Source organism: Balaenoptera ricei, chromosome 18 (genome assembly GCF_028023285.1).
Source record: "Balaenoptera ricei isolate mBalRic1 chromosome 18, mBalRic1.hap2, whole genome shotgun sequence".
Lineage (NCBI taxonomy): Eukaryota > Metazoa > Chordata > Mammalia > Artiodactyla > Balaenopteridae > Balaenoptera > Balaenoptera ricei.
The window spans coordinates 47,599,556-47,620,579 of NC_082656.1; the positions used below are offsets into that span (position 1 = coordinate 47,599,556).

Here is a 21,024-nt window from a genome sequence, read left to right on the forward strand (position 1 = left end):
GAGAAGATAAACAAAATTGGTAAACCATTAGCCAGACTCACCAGGGAAAAAAGGAGAAGACTCAAATCAATAGATTTGGAACTGAAAAAGGAGAAGTACAACTGACACTGCAGAAATACAAAGGATCATGTGAGCTTACTACAAGCAACTATATGCCAATAAAATGGACAACCTGGAAGAAATGGACACATTCTTAGAAGAGCACAGCCTTCCAAGACTGAACCAGGAAGAAATAGAAAATATAAACAGACCATTCACAAGCACTGAAATTGAAACTGTGATTAAAAATCTTCCAACAATCAAAAGCCCAGGACAAGATGGCTTCACAGGCGAATTCTGTCAAACATTTAGCAAAGAACTAACACCTATCTTTCTCAAACTCTTCCAAAATTTAGCATAAGGAGAAACACTCCCAAACTCATTCTACGAGGCTACCATCACCCTGATACCAAAACCAGACAAAGATGTCACAAAGAAAGAATACTACAGGCCAATATCACTGAGGAACATGCAAAAATCCTCAACAAAATACTAACAAACAGAATCCAACAGCACATTAAAAGGACCCCATGATCAAGTGGGGTTTATCCCAGGAATGCAAGGATTCTTTAATATACTCAAATCAATCAATGTGATACACCATATTAACAAATTGAAGGATAAAAACCATATGATCATCTCAATAGGTGCAGAAAAAGTTTTTGACAGAATTCAACACCCATTTATGATAAAAACCCTCTAGAAAGTAGGCATAGAGGGAAGCTACTTCAACATAAAAAAGGCCATATATGATAAACCCACAACCAAACTCATTCTCAAAGGTGAAAAACTGAATCCAATTCTACTAATATCAGGAACAAGACAAGGTTGCCCACTCTCACCATTATTATTCAACATAGTTTGTAAGTTTTAGCCACAGCAATCAGAGGAGAAAAAGAAATAAAAGGAATCCAAATCGGAAAAGAAGAAGTAAAACTGTCACTGTTTGCAGATGACATGATACTATACATAGAGAATCCTAAAGATGCTACCAGAAAACTACTAGAGCTAATCAATGAATTTGGTAAAGTAGCAGGATACAAAATTAATGCACAGAAATCTCTTGCATTCCTATACACTAATGATGAAAAATCTGAAAGAGAAATTAAGGAACCACTCCCATTTACCACTGCAACAAAAAGAATAAAATACCTAGGAACAAACTTACCTAAGGAGACAAAAGACCTGTATGCAGAAAACTATAAGACACTGATGAAAAAATTAAAGATGATACAAAGAGATGGAGAGATATACCATGTTCTTGGATTGAAAGAATCAACGTTGTGAAAATGACTAAACTACTCAAAGCAATCTACAGATTCAATGCAAGCCCTGTCACACTGCCAATGGCACTTTTCACAGAACTAGAACAAAAACTTTCAAAATTTGTATGGAAACACAAAAGACCCCAAATAGCCAAAGCATCTTGAGAAAGGAAAACGGAGCTGAAGGAGTCAGGCTTCCTGACTTCAGACTATACTACAAACTACATTAATCAAGACAGTATGGTACTGGCACAATACAGAAATATAGATCAATGGAACAGGATAGAAAACCCAGAGATAAACTCATGCACATATGGTCACCTTATTTTTGATAAAGGAGGCAAGAATATACAATGGAGAAAAGATAACCTCTTCAATAAGTGGTGCTGGGAAAACTGGACCGGTACATGTAAAAGTATGAAGTTAGAACACTCCCTAACATCATACACAAAAATGAACTCAAAATGGATAAAAGACTTAAATGTAAGACCAGACACTGTAAAACTCTTAGAGGAAAACAGAAGCAGAACACTCTATGACATAAATCACAAGAAGATCCTTTTTGACCCACCTCATAGACAAATGGAAATAGAACAAAAATAAACAAATGGGATGTAATGAAAGTTAAAAGCTTTTGCACAGCAAAGGAAACCATAAACAAGATGAAAAGACAACCCTCAGAATGGGAGAAAATATTTGCAAATGAAGCAACTGACAAAGGATTAATCTCCAAAATATACAAGCAACTCATGCAGCTCAATATCAAAAAAACAAACAACCCAATCCAAAAAGGGGCAGAAAACCTAAATAAACATTTCTCCAAAGAAGATATACAGATTGCCAACAAACATATAAAAGAATGCTCAAAATGATTAATCATTAGAGAAATGCAAATCAAAACTACAATGAGGTATCACCTCACACCAGTCAGAATGGCCATCATCAAAACATCTACAAACAATAAATGCTGTAGAGGGTGTGGAGAAAAGGGAACCCTCTTGCACTGTTGGTGGGAATGTAAATTGATACTGCCACTATGGAGAACAGTATGGTGGTTCCATAAAATCCTAAAAATAGAACTACCATATAATCCAACAACCTCACTACTGGGCATATACCCTGAGAAAACCATAATTCAAAGAGTCATGTACCACAATGTTCATTGCAGATCTGTTTATAATAGCCAGGACATAGAAGCAACCTAAGTGTCCATTGACAGACGAATGGATAAAGAAGATGTGGCACATATATACAATGGAATATTACTCAGCCATAAAGAGAAACAATGTTGAGTTATTTGTAGTGAGGTGGATGGACTTAGAGTCTGTCATACAGAGTGAAGTAAATCTGAAAGAGAAAAACAAATATCATATGCTAACACATATATACGGTATCTAAGAAAAATAAAAATTAAAAAAATAAAAGGTTCTGAAGAGCCTAGGGGCAGGACAGGAATAAATATGTAGATATATATAATGGACTTGAGGATACGGAGAGGAGGAAGGGTAAGCTGGGACAAAGTGAAAGAGTGGCATGAACTTATATATACTACCAAATGTAAAATAGATAGCTAGTGGGAAGCAGCTGCATAGCACAGGTAGATTAGCTTGGTGCTTTGTGACTACCTAGAGGGGTGAGATAGGGAAGGTGAGAGGGTGGTGCAAGTGGGAGGAGATATGGGGATATATGTATATATATAGCTGATTTACTTTGTTATAAAGCAGAAATTAACACACCATTTTAAAGCAATTATACTCCAATAAAGATGTTAAAAAAAAATGTGGCAAATCCTTAAAGTGGAATATTATTCAATCAGAAAAGGAATGAAGTACTGATACATGCTATGAAACTGATGAACCTTGAAAACATTACGTTATGTGAGAGAAACCATACACAAAAAGCCAAAAATTATGATTCTGTTTATATGAAATGCCCAAAATTGGCAATTCCATAGAGACAGAAAATAAGTTAAGTTTTGCTAAGGGGTTTAGGGAGATGGGCAATGACATGAGACTACTATTGGTTATAAGGTTGTTTTTCAGGATGATAAAAATGTTCTGGAGTTTGATAGTGGTGATGGCTGCACAACTCTGTGAATAGACTCAAAAGTACTCAATTCTATATTTTAACACTTAATTTTATCTCAATTGAAAATTAAACAAACAAAAATAAAGCAACCCCTACCATATATTTATCATACAACATGGAGCATGGCATATAGAAAACCCATAATATACACTAGCTATATTACTGTTTTATCAATTTGTCTTAAAATGACAATTGCAAACAGTGGATTGTAGTAATGCCTTATTCAATTTTATACAATATAAAATGTGGTGGGAAAGAAGACATGATATATAGAATTATGTGTTCCAAAGACATAATGCTAAAATAAAAACTCAGCATATTGAGACAACTGTAGTCTTAATTATCTTCATTCTCTAGACAGATGCATTACTCCCTGATGTCACAGACTTAACATGAATACAATTTTATATGCTATATTATCTAGCACAAGAAGCGTTCTTCATTTACTGGTAGCCATGAAAAATTTTTGGCCACATATCCAACCTTAGCAACAGAAGAACTCAGGTGGCTTTCTCGCATAATCATGTAAGGATTTTTTTTTTTTTTTCCAAAGAAATCAAGGTGGGGGAAATCTATATAGGTCAAAGAAATTATTTTGAGCTTTTATTTTATATTTTAAAATTTTACTTTAGACTGTAGCTCCTTGTCACTTGAATGTATAATATGGGATACATAGGCGATATTGTAATCTCACTGCATACTACAAGGTAGGTATTTGTTAACTATGGCAAATAAAAAGGTACATTCTAGTTTCTGAACAAATAAAAGACTAGTACCGATGGCTGTTGTTTTACACTCAAACCCAATATTGGTTATTACACTGAAGGAAGAGTCATGGTATAGTGATTAGAGAAACAGAGTCAGTTGTTACTTCCTAAGTGAGACAAAAATTCATGGCACTGCCTTGGGGGAATAACTTGGAGGAAATTTTGATTTGTGTTCTTTTTCCTATGCCATATTGTTCTCTTCAAAAGAGCCGCTGCAACTTGCATACTGCCAGGCAGTGAATCAGCTGTGTCCATGCAGAGCTTGCCATAATTTGTTGATAACAAGACTTTGCTGTTAGTCTGGCTTCAACTAATTGGACCTTGGATTGGCATCCAAGTCAAAGGCAGTTTTCTATGTACTGGGCATTGCTAGGAATCTATGAGGCACTTTGATGTGAGAATTGTCCCCAGAAATGATGCCCTATGCCATAATTTTACCTATTAACTCAATCAGGTCTGATCTTGGGGAGTATTGTAGTGGAGAATTTTTTAAAAAATGACAGAAAGCAATAACCACTAGGAAGTAAATCACAGAGGAAGTCAATGGCATGAGATATGGAGAAGAGGTGAGCTATTTTATAATGGAACTGAAGCAGAACAAAAACAAAACAAGAGAGGCTTAAGCATGAAAATAGTAGACTACTAGAGTTGGTATTGGGTCACTAAAATTTGTGAGAAATGCTGTATTACATATCAGATGTGTTTGATACTTGGGTCATATAATTTTCTATACAGCCTTACTTCCACAATGGATTCTTTACCAAATAAGACAGACTAAAAGACAGTATCTAAGATTACCATCCTGCTCAGCACTGGTTCCTAAAGGGTCAGCAGCCTATGTGATAGGATTTGAGGCAAACCATAACCTTATATACTTTAAATATCTAAAATTATACCACTTAAGGTGTATTCTTGGTGAAATGTTTTCAAGTATGTTCTCTTGATATGCAAATATCCTATCTAATTGAACTTTAGAATACCTTAATAGAAAGGAACTGAATTGTCTAAAAAAGGAAGAAAGACATTAAATTCCAAAAATTCCAATCCAGAGTGTTTATTCTCTATATTTCCCCCAAACAGGAACATAGGTAGTTAGATAGCTAGCTAATAAAAGCAATACATAGAGCTTTTACATGGACACAAAAGCCAAAATTCTTCAATATATTTGAGAAAATATATAAGAAAACTTTTATATAATATTACCTGGGAAAAATGATTTGGTGTTCATATTTTCCATATTATAATTGGGGGCTATATGATTTAAAGTATTTATACAATTTTTATTTAAAACACAAACTTTTAGAGCTTGAAAAATTCCCAAACATTTATTACTATTCCTTAATTTTGCTAATGAGCAAACTGAAGAAAGAGGAGGTAAACCAGAAGAACAAAAAGGTAAGTTGCTTTAGTTCATAGCTATTTTATTTATTTTCCTTTTTAAATTTTTCTTAGATGATGGCAGACAAGAATAAGAAATGCAGTGCTGAAGACCTCAGAGTTGAAGTATCAATATTTGTTTTTGAAATGCTCTATGATTTTGCTTACCTATGAATGTCTAAATCAGTACTTTTGTAATTAAACTTCAATATCCTTCTAGTGTGTATTTCTAAATATATGAAAGGTACTTAGTCAACTATCTGACCTATTTCAGGTCTTCAAAAAAGCTAATTAGCACTTCTTACAATCCATATGATAAGAAGTACAAATTCAGGAACTATCTTTATTAAATTACTCTTTTTTCAAATATTTGTATAGGACTTTACAATTTACAAGTGATTTCATATTCATTATCATCATCAGATATTTATCTAATTAATAACCTTGAATCAGTGGCAAATCAGGAAACAGAGGCTCATAGTTTAACTGCTGGCCCCAAATCATGACAATATCAAATGGTAGATTCAACACTGACACCCAGAACTTCTGAATCCAAATATAGTTCTCCCCATCTCCAAGTTACTCCATAATAGAGATCGATTGAATCCTATCATATTGACCCCTGGTGCCTATTGATGTGTCACTCTTTTTCTAAACCCGTGTTGCCCGCTCTCCATGGACCTTTCAAGGTGGAATCAATTAAGTGCAAAGATATAGCTAGATTTGTCTGTCCACTAATGTGGGAACGAGCCACCTTAATTAAGTTTTCATCAATTCACATTAACTGTTTCTTCCTCTAGGCTGCATTACTCTGGTCTCTCCATGATAGTTCTGCATTTTTTTCTTCATACCAAATGAATTTTACATGTTGTATGAATATCAGACTGTGAAAACTTTGAGAATAACTTGATGCCTACTCATCTTGGTATATTTAACATCACTGTCAACAGTTTAATGCATATTGGTCAACACCGGAAAATATCAAGAATTAAAAACATATATATGCTCCAAATAAGCCCACAGTTTACCTAAAGTTAATGATAATTGATGACAGTAATACTATATTTTAGCATACATTTTTAGTATTAATAAAATATTTTCTAAAAATAATATCAATAAAGTAAGAATCTTACCTAGACCATGCCTATGTGTTGACATTGGTGGTAAGACAGTCCAAGTCTTGGTTTTGGGGTTGTAACATTCAACAGTGTTCAATGTCTTTAAGCCATCTCGACCTCCAATTACAAAGAGTTTGTCATCAATAACAGCCACACCAAACTGCAGTCTCCTGCCGTTCATCATCCCTGCCTGGATCCACAAATTTGTTCTGAGGTCATATTTCTCTATGGTTGTAGCGCCTGATAAAACATAAAATCACATAGTCACCATTTACTACTAATCCAACAAAGAGACTTCCCAAGACACTGTACAAATTAGGATGTGAAAACATTCTTGTCATGTTCATTTTTCTTGAAGAAAAAAATGGCAGAAAAACAAAGTAATATAAGTACTTTATTTTCTCTTCTTGGCAGACACTAATGATTAAAGTAGACACAAATGTTCAGCTTGTTTGAATTACATAATGATCTCATGCTAAACTATTGATTCAATAGAATCATTGTTGGGCATGACACAGTTCTGTGAGTAGATTTTACAACTTCCCTTTATCACTGTTTGCTATAAAAAATGCAACACAATCCTAGCCTAAAAAGACATTTATTAAAGCCCTTTTAAATAGCTAAGCTATGTAGGTTATCTGTATAATTTCTGAAAGTGAAGAGAAGTTAATAAATTCTTTACCAAATTTCTCTTTAAATTTGTCTTATGCCTTAAATAGCAGAAGGGTTTAAAAGTCAATTTTAACATATGTAAACAAATGTCAGCTGTGCTTTTTTTTTAAACCTTATTTTTCAAAAATGCATTCGGGGAATAGCAATAGAATTTAGAGACATAAAATGATCTTCTATCTTTATCAAATGTTAGAATCTCTAAACAAAATAGCTTATCTTTCCTAAAAGCTTTTTATGTATAAATTTGAGAAATGCAGTAAATCTGACTAATAAAATAGAAATCGAAAGAATAAGCTAAATTGCTGATGAGGTATGTTTTAAGGGATTCAGTTAAACATTTCACATTAAAAACATTTACCTTGAACTAGTTCACAACTGTTTATATGATAAAATATAAACCAGTAAACACTGATCTTGCTTCAGTGTTTGATCTTAATGTTTACACTCACATTCAGCAACATTTCATTTTCAGTGATTAAATATCCCTACATTTACAAGTCAACATTCTTGTGTACTTTCACTTATGCACTAAAGATCATTTAACTTGTAATGTATTACAAGTTTGCAAACTAGGGAAGACATTCCTCAGGGGACTCATTTACTCTGTAGAACGTAACCAGCAATGAACTAAATAAATATAAACAACTTGGCAGGAAAAGTTTTGCTAATGGAAGTAAAATGGTATAATTTATGCTCAATTTTTATTCAAAAGTGACAAAGCTGTAACAATATAAATACTGAGTTAGAATGAATTAAATCTGGGTTTTTTTGAAGTTTTACAAAAGCAAGTTATTTTGAAGTTATTCATACAACTAAACATGAAGTATTATAAGACTATTATTATTTTTAGAGTAAAAATAAACTGGAATATTCATAAAAGTCATTTGATACTGTTTAGTAACATGATACATATTATTTAAACAAAAGTGCTTCTTTTATGCTTAATTGTATTTATTATGTTTTATTGATATGTTAAATGTTTTATTCAAATATGTACAAATTGAAATTCCAAGGTGAACTAAAGTGTTAAATAATTTCAAGGTCATGTGAATTCTCAAAGCTTGATAGCATTGGGATTACATAAATGCCTAACTAAAAATTAAGAGTTGTATGCAAATACCTCTCTCTTATGACTAACTCTTGACGAATCATGGCAGAAGAAATAGTGTAACCTAATCTTAATTAACCCAATCCCAAGAGACACGTATTTTGCAGGTCTGGAAGTAAATATCTTCCACTACTTTCTTCTCCAAAACCTTGGTCAAATTCTTTGCAGGGAGTTTAAGGTGCAGTCATCCTTCTCAGAGAAAATCTTTGAGAATGTGTGAGGTTAAGGGCCTCTGAGCAATAAAAGGTGTTGGTATTCAAAGGGGAAAGTGAGGACTTGATTTGAGTTTCAGTCTCATTCAAACAAGCTAGATGTGTCTTCAACCTCAACACCTGGCAGGATTTTTTACTTTTACAGTGTTTTTCCTCTAGCTGCTGTTTTCAGAGGTGACCTATACATTTTATCCTAAAGTTGCTACATCAGAAATAGGAGTCCATTCCTGTTTTCTTTTTTTTTTTTTAATTTAGAAGCTGTGTTAATTTACTATGGCTGCTGAGAAAATTTATCTCAAATTTTGAAGTTTAGCAAACACACATTTATTATCTTACAGTTCTGGAGGTCAGAAGTTCAAATTACATTTTGTACTAAAATCAGGGTGTTGGCAGGGCTTTCTTTTCTTTCAGGAGGCTCTAAGGAAGATATATTTTCACTCCACTCTTCAATTCTGCTTAGTCAAAAAAAGTTTAATAATACAAAACAAAGATTTCTTGATTTGTAGAGCTTACTTATAGTAGTCAATAAGTTGATTATTTTCATATTCAGACTGTAATATAAATGTTTTACCTAGTTTTTAATGATCACAATGTTAAAAATACGCTTGCTCTTCTTCTAAATGAAAGTTATTAGTGATAATATTCCTTAAGGTATTTCCTCACCAGCATACTTCATTAGTTGTCTGTATAAACTTCCCAACTGTATTATACTTTTAAAAATTTATCAATTTGTTTGTGAGTTCTGTTGTTTTCTTTTGCTTATAAGAGTGTATGTATCCTTTTGGTGGTTTCCTGAGTTAGAGGAAGAAGGACAAAGCCATTCTCTCTGAGCAATGTTATCCTGAGCTGTTCCTTAAAGTAAAGGCAATATTTGTCATTACATAAATTAAAAAGAGAATATGAATAAGAGTGGACTCCTGTGCTGGTAAGTAATACAGTTGAAAGAAATAAAAAAAGGAAAGTTTATTTTAAGACATAGTTACTCTCGGGTTCCTCTGTTCATGAAACCATCTCTGGTTATCTCAAATGCCTGCAAAGCAGAGGCACAACTCTAAAATGTGTGACTGCAGGCATAATAGCATCCAGACTGCTTTCATAATCTCTTTGTCAATAATCTGAATGACCTTGGAAGATGGTCTCCAGCTGCAGATGAGAACACAGCCTCGCCAGCCCCTTGTTTTCAGCCTTTTGAGATCTTCAGCAGAGAATCCAGACATGCTTTCCTGGACTCCTGACCTACTGTGAGCTAAAAGACGGCACTTGTTTTAAACAGGTCTTTATGGCAGTGTGTTGCAGCAGCAATAGAGTTTACTTTAATTTGCATTTTAAAAATTTATAAAGTACTTGTTTTCCAAGTTCAATAACATAACTAGAAGGTATTAGATGAAATATGACTACAAAAGTGTTTTCCTCATGACAAAACAAATTGCAGGCTCCTTTCTCAAAATATAAAACGGAGAATAAGTGCTCAAGATGATATTAAAGTGTGGTTCTGGGTCTCTTTGGAGTTGTTCATTCATACATCCAAATGTGATTATTTGGAGAAGAAAAATAGGAATTAATACTTGCACGTTCTATTTTGGCATTACAGACAGCAAGATTTATTCCATATCTATAATTCAAATAATTAATAATCGTACTTATCTTGAACACAACACAGAATAAAATGATAGGAGTTTTCTGAACAGACAAAACAGATGTCACAAAAACATCCAATAAAGAAGGTAAAACTCTTATTCAACTCAACAGAAAGGACCTCAGGTATTCTCACAGAGACTTTTTACTATAGTTTTAATACAATGTTAATGAGCTTAGTTACTTGATTTTCAAGACTTTTTACAAACCTACAAGTCAAAATGATCTGGGGAAGCTGAAAGTAGCAATAGCTGATAGTGAGGGAATAACCAGAAAAATAAAAAAAATATTGTTTTAACTCAAATAGAACAATCATTTATAGCTATTAAAAAAAAAACACATTATATAATGACTAAAGAGCATTTTGGCCCAATAATAATGGTGATCCTGATGCCATCAAATCATTTGGAAAAGGTTAAATTAGTCAGATGTATTCTTTTTCAGAAAACAGTAAATATTGAGAAGCATTCTGAAATTTTTTAAAGCAAAAGATATGTTTCATGATACTTAAGACATCAAGCTTTAAAGAAGGTATTATTATAAAAATTACTTATTTCTTGAATTTTTCATAGAATAAAATTTTCATTGACTTTCATGTATCTACACACTTATGAAAAATATAACTTCGAGATAACATTCTTACACTTATATAAAAAAGTAGTATTGCAGAGAAAATATTTTTCAAGCACAAATAAAAGTCTTTACTTTTTAAGTAATTTGTTATATTTTATTAGGATGGCATTGTAACATTTCGTAATCATCAAAATACTTTCATGTGCACCAAATGAACAACCAACGAAATTCTACATCCCCCCAGTATAAATATTTGTAAAATGATAATAAACTGATAAATAGCTATGTACAGACAGTCCCCGACTTTCAATGGTTTGACTTATGAATTCTCCGACTTATGATTGTGTGGAAGTGATATGTATTCGTTAGAAATTGTAAGTCGAATTTTGAATTTTAATCTTTTCCTGGGCCAGCAATATGCAGCACAACACTCTCTTGTGAAGGTGGGCAGGACAGTGAGCCGCAGCTCCCAGGCAGCCATGTGATCACGAGAGTAAACAACTGATAACTCTTACAGCCATTCTGTTTTTCACTTTCAGACAGTATTCAAAAAACTACATAAGATTTTCAACACTCTACTATAAAATAGGCTTTGTGTTAGATGATTCTGCGCAACTGTAGGCTAATATAAGTGTTCTGAGAATGTTTACGGTGGGCTTGGCTAAGCTCTGATGTTCTGTAAGTTTGGTGTATTAAATGAATTTTCAACTTACTATACTTTAAACTTTCAATGGGGTTATCAACATGTAATCCCATCGTAAGTTGAGGAAGATTTGTATAGAGATATAAATGTATATATATCATTAAGCTTAATGCTTTATTTTGAAGTAGGTATATACATCTCAAAAACCAAGCATTTTGCTTAATTTATACTAATTTCACTAAAATCAAGAAATACAAAATGATGCCAACTTCTTGGCTCATAACCAAGGGAATAAAAGTATGGAATAACATTTTAGTTATTTGTATTTCATGTAATAGTCCACCTTAATAATTAAAAATTATCTTTAAAATCTTAGAAAAAATTTAAAGTTTCTGGAAGTTGGCAAATAAGTAAAATACAAAAATCAATGCAATTTTTAAAAATGAAAATAACCTAGATTGTGTAAAGAACAGAAGAACCTATTTAAATAGCACCACTAAAAGTAAATTATCTAAAAATAAAATCAGCAAAATAGGTTACAAATCTAGATAAAGAAAAAAAGTAAAACTCTTTTGAATAATGTCAGTTTGAATGAATACAAAGAATCATACTAATTTTGAATGAGATGGTTTGTTATTCTGCAAATGATAATTATTATCTTATAATCACAATTTATATAATAATATTTGTACAAGGTATTTATAAAATTATACTTGTGTTTCTCTGGAAATTTGAAAGTCAAATATTAGGAAATACATTTTTAAAAGCCAGGCAATTTCCACTACAAAGGAATCTTGAGGAAAAAATGCCCTACCAGATATTAAAAAGTATTGTGTAATTAGAGATTTTAAAAAGATGACTTTATTATGAATGAAAACAGCTATATTAATAAATATGAAAAGAAAGCCAGAAATAACTCTAATACATGTGAGTATAATATAATAAACATGGCTGTTCAAATCAGTGAAAAAACATTTTATTATTCAAATAAATAGTATTAAGATAAACAGTTGTCCTCTGGAGAAAAATAAATAACTTAGATTCCTGCCTTACTCGTTACACCAGAATGAGGTTTAGATGAGACAGGGCTAGAGCACAGCACACAATGCCACAGAACTAGCATATGTGTGGTTCTCTTCTCAGGGCTCCACATGCATTAACAGGGATGGAGATTTTAAGTAACCTGCCTTTGGTCACACTCTACTACAACCTTAAACATCCTAGAAGATGAAAACGTAGTTGATGAATTTTCACTTCTAGGTGGGCATAAGATCAAAAATCCATGAGGGAAAGCATGAGACCCAGAAATTTTTAAGTAAATATCTATCTATCTATCTATCTATCTATCTATCTATCTATCTATCATCACTAACCACCTCAATATAAAGTATAGTTAAATCAAAAATAAACTAATTTAAAAAACCCAAAGACTGGGAACATTAACAACAAAAATGTTTTATAAATATAACAAGGAGTGAATTTCCTTGATATGTAAAAAGCTTTTATAAATCAAGAAGTAAATTAGAAACATTAAAATACGCTAATGACATTAGCAGGTAATTAATAGAAAAGTAATATGAATACCATGTAAATGTTGAAAGATTTACTTAAGCTTTCCTAAAATTAAATAATAATTTTATTAAATAAATAATCTTAATAATTTATTTATTAATAATCTTAATCTTATTACATTTCCAACAAATTTAGAAAATGTGTAATTTTGATATTCACATCAAAACCAACTGGTTGATATTAAATCGATGCAACTATTATGGGAGGTGTGGAGTGTGTGCGTGTGTGTGTGTAATAAAATACAAGGAGCATTTAGGAAATGGGGGGAGTTGAATTTTTGATTTGTAACTTCCTATTTTAAAGAGTTTGCCATAAATACATCTTAGTTCTGTTATTAAAATACTAATTCATTATTTTTAAAAGCAGCTTTTGGTGTTGCTAAAGATGTCATAGGAAAGAGACTTTAAAAAAGTAACTCAAAGCTTGTAGTTATTATTTCTATCATTATTACTAAGCCACCATTTTTACAGTAAAAAGCTCATGTATTAAAATAACTTTTTTTTTTTTTTTTTTACTAATTTTTGGCCATGGTATTCTAATTATTTATTTATTTATTTATTTATGGCTGTGTTGGGTCTTCGTTTCTGTGGGAGGGCTTTCTCTAGTTGTGGCAAGCGGAGGCCACTCTTCATCGCGGTGCGCGGGCCTCTCACTATCGTGGCCTCTCTTGTTGCGGAGCACAGGCTCCAGTCATGCAGGCTCAGTAGTTGTGGCTCACGGGCCTAGTTGCTCCGCGGCATGTGGGATCTTCCCAGACCAGGGCTGGAACCCGTGTCCCCTGCATTAGCAGGCAGACTCTCAACCACTGTGCCACCAGGGAAGCCCTAAAATAACTTTATAGCAAAAGAACACATATTAAAACATTATTACAAGTATACTTTATTTTTTCATTTTCTTAAGAAATGTTCACTGAACATAAACTCATATTACTTGAAATTTTCCCATTAAATATTTATTTTTATAACTAACATTTGCCTAAATTAAACCAAGCCCTTGTTATTTATATTATTATTAAAATACCCTTTTAAGATACTCCTTGAAAACCTTTTTAAAAGTTTTAAAACTTTTCAAAACACTTTCCATATAATATTTATTAGAATTTTTCTACCCTTTGTGAATGAAAGGAAATGTCAGCACTTGTGAATGAAAGGAAAAATGACTATTATGACAACTGGGTTCTAGTTGTAGTATTACTGACTGTATGACACAAACAAAAGTCATTCAAATGCCTTTTCATCAGTATAGTAAAAAAACATGAGAGCTCATTGATCTCCACCTAAACTATAAACTCTTGGAAAGTACATTTTTGTCTTTTTCATAAATGAGCACCCACCCTTACAAAGATATATTAATTGAAGGCTCTCTATGATCTACTAATGTTTATTCAAATTGAGGGTTTATATTAGTACCACATTAGGTGAAAATGCAGTGACTTCTACTTATGTCTAAATCTTTGACTTCTCCTTCTCTGTGAGTCTCTATCATGGAAGTAAGCTGAGGTAGCGCTGCAAACTCTTTCTTTGACAGAGAAGAACCACGCATCGGAGGATTAAGATCTGGTACTTATGAAACATGCATAAACACACACAGGCTTTTTCTCCCTGTGGGTCTGTAAAAGGAGACTTGATTTAGAAAAAGGATGTACTTATGTATTGAACATTCACTGGGAGATTGATCAAAAAGAATGTACTCTGTACAAATAATTTATAATTATGATGGCATTTTATCATAATACACTAATTTATTACTCAATCCACATTCATTGAAAGATGTACACAATGTACAGTTAAGTGGCCCAAATCCTGTGACCACTAAAAGGCAAAATAAAGTTTTTACTAGACTAAATTTTGAAGAATTTAACTTATAATTTTAACCCTTATCCATCCTCAGAAGAGACACTGGAAATGGTTACAGCCAAGATAGTCACTAAGCTTTGTGTCTTTCTAGTGAAGATGGGCCCATGAAAGAAAACTTCACTGACAGGTGATTCACTTTTCAACGGAGAGAACCTTCCTTCACTCTTCATTACAGAACAAAGCTTCTAGGAGCTGAAAGTCCTTTGTCTGCAGACTCATTGAGAGCAATGTAAACAACCAGAATTTAATTTAACACATGAGCATCTTTCCTGATTTTAAAGACTGTCAAGGAAGCAGTTGCCTTGACTTTACTTTGTTCTTCCCCTGAGACCCTTCGGGAAGAAGTATGGTTCTTCCCTAAAATATCTCTTAGCAGCCTGATAAGTCAACACCTATTCCAGAATAAAACTCTTTGTGTCTGAAAAACAAACTGGGTTTAGGCTGACATGATGTTATTTGTAATTTTGATTGTTTCTACAGCTTGGTGCAAACTGATGACCTTGAAATGGTAATCTCCAATGATATATTTCAAGTTCAATGAAAACGTACTGAAGTGGAACTGAAGTGACTGAATGGAATTAACTGAGGCAGACATTAAATAGTAGTCCTCAAAAGGGCAAATATGAAAGAATAAGTTTTCTTTTATTATATTGCTTTTCTTCAGAAAAAGTCATACAGTATTTTAAAGTTATTTCCTCCACCTAACTGCAAATGCTCAGATATCTCTGGCACACAATTGTAAGTGAATCATTTTCTTAAAGCCATATGATGATCACTACTAAGCTAAATGCTTTAGAAATTATCCAGTTGTAGAACTGCAGTATGAAAAGCTGTTCTTTAAAAGTTCTTGATAGTGCAGTTTGTTCAGTTCAAGCCAAGGAGTAAAAATCAGGTCAAGATGGTTAATTCCACTTATCTATTTCAATTTCCAATTTTGCCTTTCAACAGTACTGGCAATGATGGAAAGTGTGATGAGACAAATTCAGGATAAAATGATCTGGCCAAGTCCTTTGAATAGAAAGAGAGAAATATCAGTCCATCCCTACAGTTAGATAATTTTAAAATTTTACATTTATGAAAATCCAAGGTACCCATTAAATAGTCAAATACCATAATATATGCTCAATAATAAAATGATTCAATAAAAAAAAAATCAAGGAAATTAAGATTTACTGCATAGTTAAGAATTAATGCTTTTTCTCCTTTTATGTTTTTTTTTTTTTCACCAAGATTCCTATTATTGTTAGCTATATTAAAATTTGCTTTGAGTTCACGTGAAAGATGTAGAGCTGTCTGATCAGACACCTGGTTGTTAATGAAAATCAGTAACTGACCTGTGGCTTCAAGGAGGCGATGCAAACATGTAGAATAAAGGATGGTTTTAATTCTTTCTCCTGTCCACTCAGTCAATCACAATCTAAGGGAAGAGTCACTGCTATTGTGGTCTTGACATGCCATCAGCATACTTGATATATATCTTTAACTAGGCTCTAATTGGTGTTCACAGCTAGCACGCATAAGATAAACAGAACGATGTAATGATGCAATTTTCTTATTTTTTTTTCTCTTTTACCTCCAAAATATATCAGTTTGAAAGATTCTCTCTTTTTAACTCTTTGTTGACTCTTTCTTTGGAACTAAATAGTCTCTTATAAATGCCTTAGTCTAAGCTGGTGGGACCCCTGTTTGCCTGCTGCCATGCTGGATGCAGGACAGCACAGTGGGACTGCCTTGTGTCAAGAAGAGATCAGTGCCTCTCAGAATCTTGATTCCCCTTTAACCAAAGCAAAGGAGTGCTTCTTATTAATACGCTTGTGCCTGTCAGTCTCCTACCCTAACATTCTAGTCCTCTTTCTCTGCAGTATAATTGTACAATATCTCCTCAAATATAGACGGTCCTAGCTTTGCATGGTTCTGGTATGAATAAATTTCAGTTACCATGGCTTAGTTAAATAAAACAGCCCCTCCCAGTTTTAGTTACCACAACATATTAACTGTGAATAACTGCATAAAATACAAACTTTGCTACTAGCTCTTCAGTCCGCAAATCACTACTTAAATAACAGATGTACCTCATGATCAGTAAGGAATCACCTCACTTTTTCCAAAGTCTGCAGGTGATTGGTCATTGCACTTCTGTTTCTGAGTTCATGCACAGACCCTAGTGTTGCTTTTTTGTCTCCTATGAGAAACTCACTGTCATTTAAAAATAAAAAAAGATAACTGAAGAAAGTATTTGCCAACAAAGAAGTTAAGTGGAGCATATAAAGAAAAAGTGAGAACACTGAAAGTGATATTACAGTAGATACACATACTTCCATACCCAGTTGGTTGAGGATGGCTCCTGGAGCTTTGTTTGCACAGTTGGGCTTCCTGTGTAAGGGTCATGCAGTCTGAGCTTGCTCCCAGTACCTCAAAGAATGCTCCTAAGAGGATAAACAGGTAGACCAGAAGGCTGCTTATGGTGGGACATTGTAAACATGTACAGAAACTGTCCACTCCAGCTGCCAATAAATTAGAGTTGGGTCAAGGGAGTATACATTTGGCACCACAAGTTTCCTAGAAATATGATATAGAGATATATTTTCTTCTATAACAGAGGTTGGAAAATTTTCTTCCATGAAGGTCCATATAGTAAAAAACAGAGCCTTTGTGGGTTTCCTTATGGGTCTCTTTGTCGCAACCATATGGGCATTATAGAGTGAAAGCAACTGTAAACAATAGGCAAACAAATGAGTGAGTCACAATTAAATTTTATGGACATTGAAATTTGAATTTCACAAAATGCTAATATTCACTAAATTCATCATGAAATATCATTCTTCGTTTGATTATTTTCAACTATTATAATGTATAAACCAAAGCCATACAAAACAATCGGTGGGTTAGTTTTGGCTTTTAGCCCATTGTTTGACAGTCCTTACTCTTAAAATACCAATAAAATATAAATATTTGGAGAAAAAGACACCCAACAAGTGTTTATTGGTCATAATAAATCAAAGAACTCTTCCTTTTAGAAAAAAATTTATTAAATTTTCATATAGCAATTTGTATACCAGATTTAACTAATCAGGGTGGCCTTTCTCAGCCAACCTTCATAAAAATAGCAGCACTGTTCCCTTATCCTGTTCTTCCCATGCCTCCTTTTTTACTTTATATTTCTTGATAACTAGTCATCACATAAACTAAACTAACTTGTATGTTTGTTTTTAATCTGCTGAATATAATTTAAACCACAACAGACCAGTGACTTTTGCTGTTTGGTTTTCCAGCACTGAGAACAGTGACTGGAGATTAGTAGGTATTCAATGAATATTTGTAGCAGAATTAGATAATCCAAAAAGGATGAATTAATAACCTGGGAACCCAAGAAAAGCTGGGGAACTGGCAGTAGGATGGATACAATTGTAACCCAATTTCATAATTAGTACTTTCCAATTTGGGGGGCAGAGATTTAAAAAATCAACAAAATCTATTTTTTTTCCTAATTTGGGGAAAAAAAGTAATATTAACAGAACAATCAGAAAGTCACATTTTCTGTTCAACACGTGAGTACCTATAAAAATTATTCTAATTTAATAGAATTATAATTAGAGTGCCAAACATATGAAGCCATTATTATTCATGCCCATGCTTCAAAGGTAGACCTAGGCAATGGTCACCCTTACAGATTCCTGTAAAGAAGCCACTTAAAAGGAAATTGTAATTATGTACACAAAAAATACCTCTGACTAGAGTGTAATGACAATAGATCAAGTAAAGATTAAGAATAGTATAATATGTGAACATAATTTATTTGTATAATTGCTATAAAACATTTATTTGATTATAGTAAAGAATAATAGCTATTTTAAAATTCTTTTAATCTGGTAAATATTAAATTGATACTGACATTGAAATTTTGATACATATAAAATGTAGAAAACAATGGCTAATATATAGAGTTAAAATATATATGTGCAAATCAGATGTGCAAAAGCATAACTATATTTTTTCATAGGTATACACATGCTGTTCATTAACTTCCTTTCAAAAGGAATTTTGTCTAAAAGTCAAAAGCTTACTAATGAGACCTTTCTTGGCTGGATTTGTTCTGTGAACTGTAGAAGTCTTAACCCTGAAAACTAGAGTTTTAAATGTGAAAAAAATTGCCAGCAATGAATAATATGTAACATTTCCAAAGATTACCTCCACCATTATTTATTGACTCAGCATTCAGTTAAGTTTTTTTCATGTGTCCTTGTCTTGATATTTGTCATGGTGTCTCAAAGAGGTATGTGATATTATTCTCATTATATATATGAGGAACACCAACATTTGGAATACTTAATTATGTTGCTAAAGAATACAAGGCTTACACAGTTCTGTTTTAATTTTACTAAAATAAGTAAACATCACTCATCAAGTAGTATTTGGGGTTGTTAGTGAGGAATTAGGCTTTAAAGTCTGTACACCAGCCAAAAGTCCTAAAATAACTAAAATTGTTTTCATTAAAATCCCTTACATTTCTACTAAATATACATTAGTATGGGCTTAGAAAAATATACACACAGATATATAGCTGTACTTTGAAAAGTTTAAATTTAGTGTGGAAACATTCTTTGTTGGGTATTTCTTTGTTGTTGATACAAAATAAAATACCTAGTTTTCTTTTGTATAGTTTGTTCTTATATAAAATAAAAAGTAAGTAATTAAATGCATAATGATACTCCCAGCACAACACAGATACTGGAACTTTCTGAGGCATCAGCATTTTCACTTCTCCCATCTCTTGCTTACTCCAGAGAAATTGAGGTTGACATCACACCTCATCATTGAAATGATTATCTCTATCTCTTTCAGCAGGTATGGTTGGATTCCTTGAGTAATATGTATAGTTAACATGACTCAAGTGTAAAAGAGTAAATTAAATGTGCTTATTCCCTGTGATATTTATTCATGAATTTTGCTCTTGGTATTAAATCATCTCTTGATGGGTATATCATTATGTGTATAGATCATTATCTACAAGTCTACATGAGCATTTCTGAACCACATTAGTGCTGCATGATCTTAAAAGGAATTTTTAAAAGTCAGGCATCAAGACTACCTGAGTGTGAAACAGAACTAACATAAAATTCTTCAAAAGCTTTGACATTAAATAAAAATATATCTGATAATTCCAGTATATCAAAGAATATTTCATATGCAAAAAAAAAAAATCCCCAAAAGCCCAGGTTGTTATCCAACATGTGAAATGTTATTACTAGTAGAACAAAAACCATGAAAAAGCAAATAGGTTTAGTAAAGAATAGCCATAGAGAAAACAGCATATTTTTGTGATTTATTTACTTATATATTTGTGTGGTTTTCAAGAAGCAAGATTTTTTTTGTGATTTTTTTTTCCATGCATATTTTTTGCAAGTCATGTTATAATGTCTATAACATTGGTTAATGTATCTCTTATTCATGAAAGTGTGGTGGTCACAAAATGTTACTTGTACATGACTGCTCACAGCAGTTTTACCTATAATAGCTAAAACTGGAAATATCCCAGGTGTTCATCAGCAGGAAACTGGATAACCAGATTACTATTAAGGAATTCAAAAGAAAGAAAGAACTACTGATATACATAACACCATGGTAGAGTCACCAAAGTATGCTGGTTGACAGAAAGTTTAGATAAAGGCATATGAGATGTGTGATTGCATTCATATGAAGTTTAAGAATAGGCCAAACTATTTTAAGTAGAAAGAAATTCAGAGAAGTGGTTGTCTTGGAGATGTGGAAGCTGGGGACTGACTAGGAAGGGATATGAGGGAACTTGCTGGGGTAATGGCAATGTTTTCTATCTTGTAAGGACTTTGAATTATATAAATATATGTATTTGTCAAAATTCATGTAAAGGAGCACTTACGATTTGTGCATTTCATTGTGTGTTAATATAGTCCAAAAAATCTAAAATAATATTGAAATCTAGTTAATAATATGATGATGTGTCCAGTATGAAGTGTATTTATGTCTACAACTTTGAAATGTATTAAAAATATGATAGATGAGTAGAGGAATAATAGTTGGATAAATATGTGTTAAAGCAAATGTAGCATAATTTTAACTGTA

At 32.6% G+C, this 21,024-nt stretch overlaps 1 protein-coding gene across 2 annotated transcripts in view; it reads right to left on the reverse strand.

The window, feature by feature from the left end:
• Window positions 1–21,024, reverse strand: part of KLHL1 (kelch like family member 1) — a 418,372-nt gene that overhangs the window by 74,941 nt on the left and 322,407 nt on the right. For both annotated transcript variants that reach the window (XM_059902586.1, XM_059902585.1), the window contains one exon: window positions 6,670–6,894. In XM_059902586.1, coding sequence (XP_059758569.1) covers window positions 6,670–6,894 — 225 coding nt within the window. The remainder of the gene's footprint in view (window positions 1–6,669; window positions 6,895–21,024) is intronic.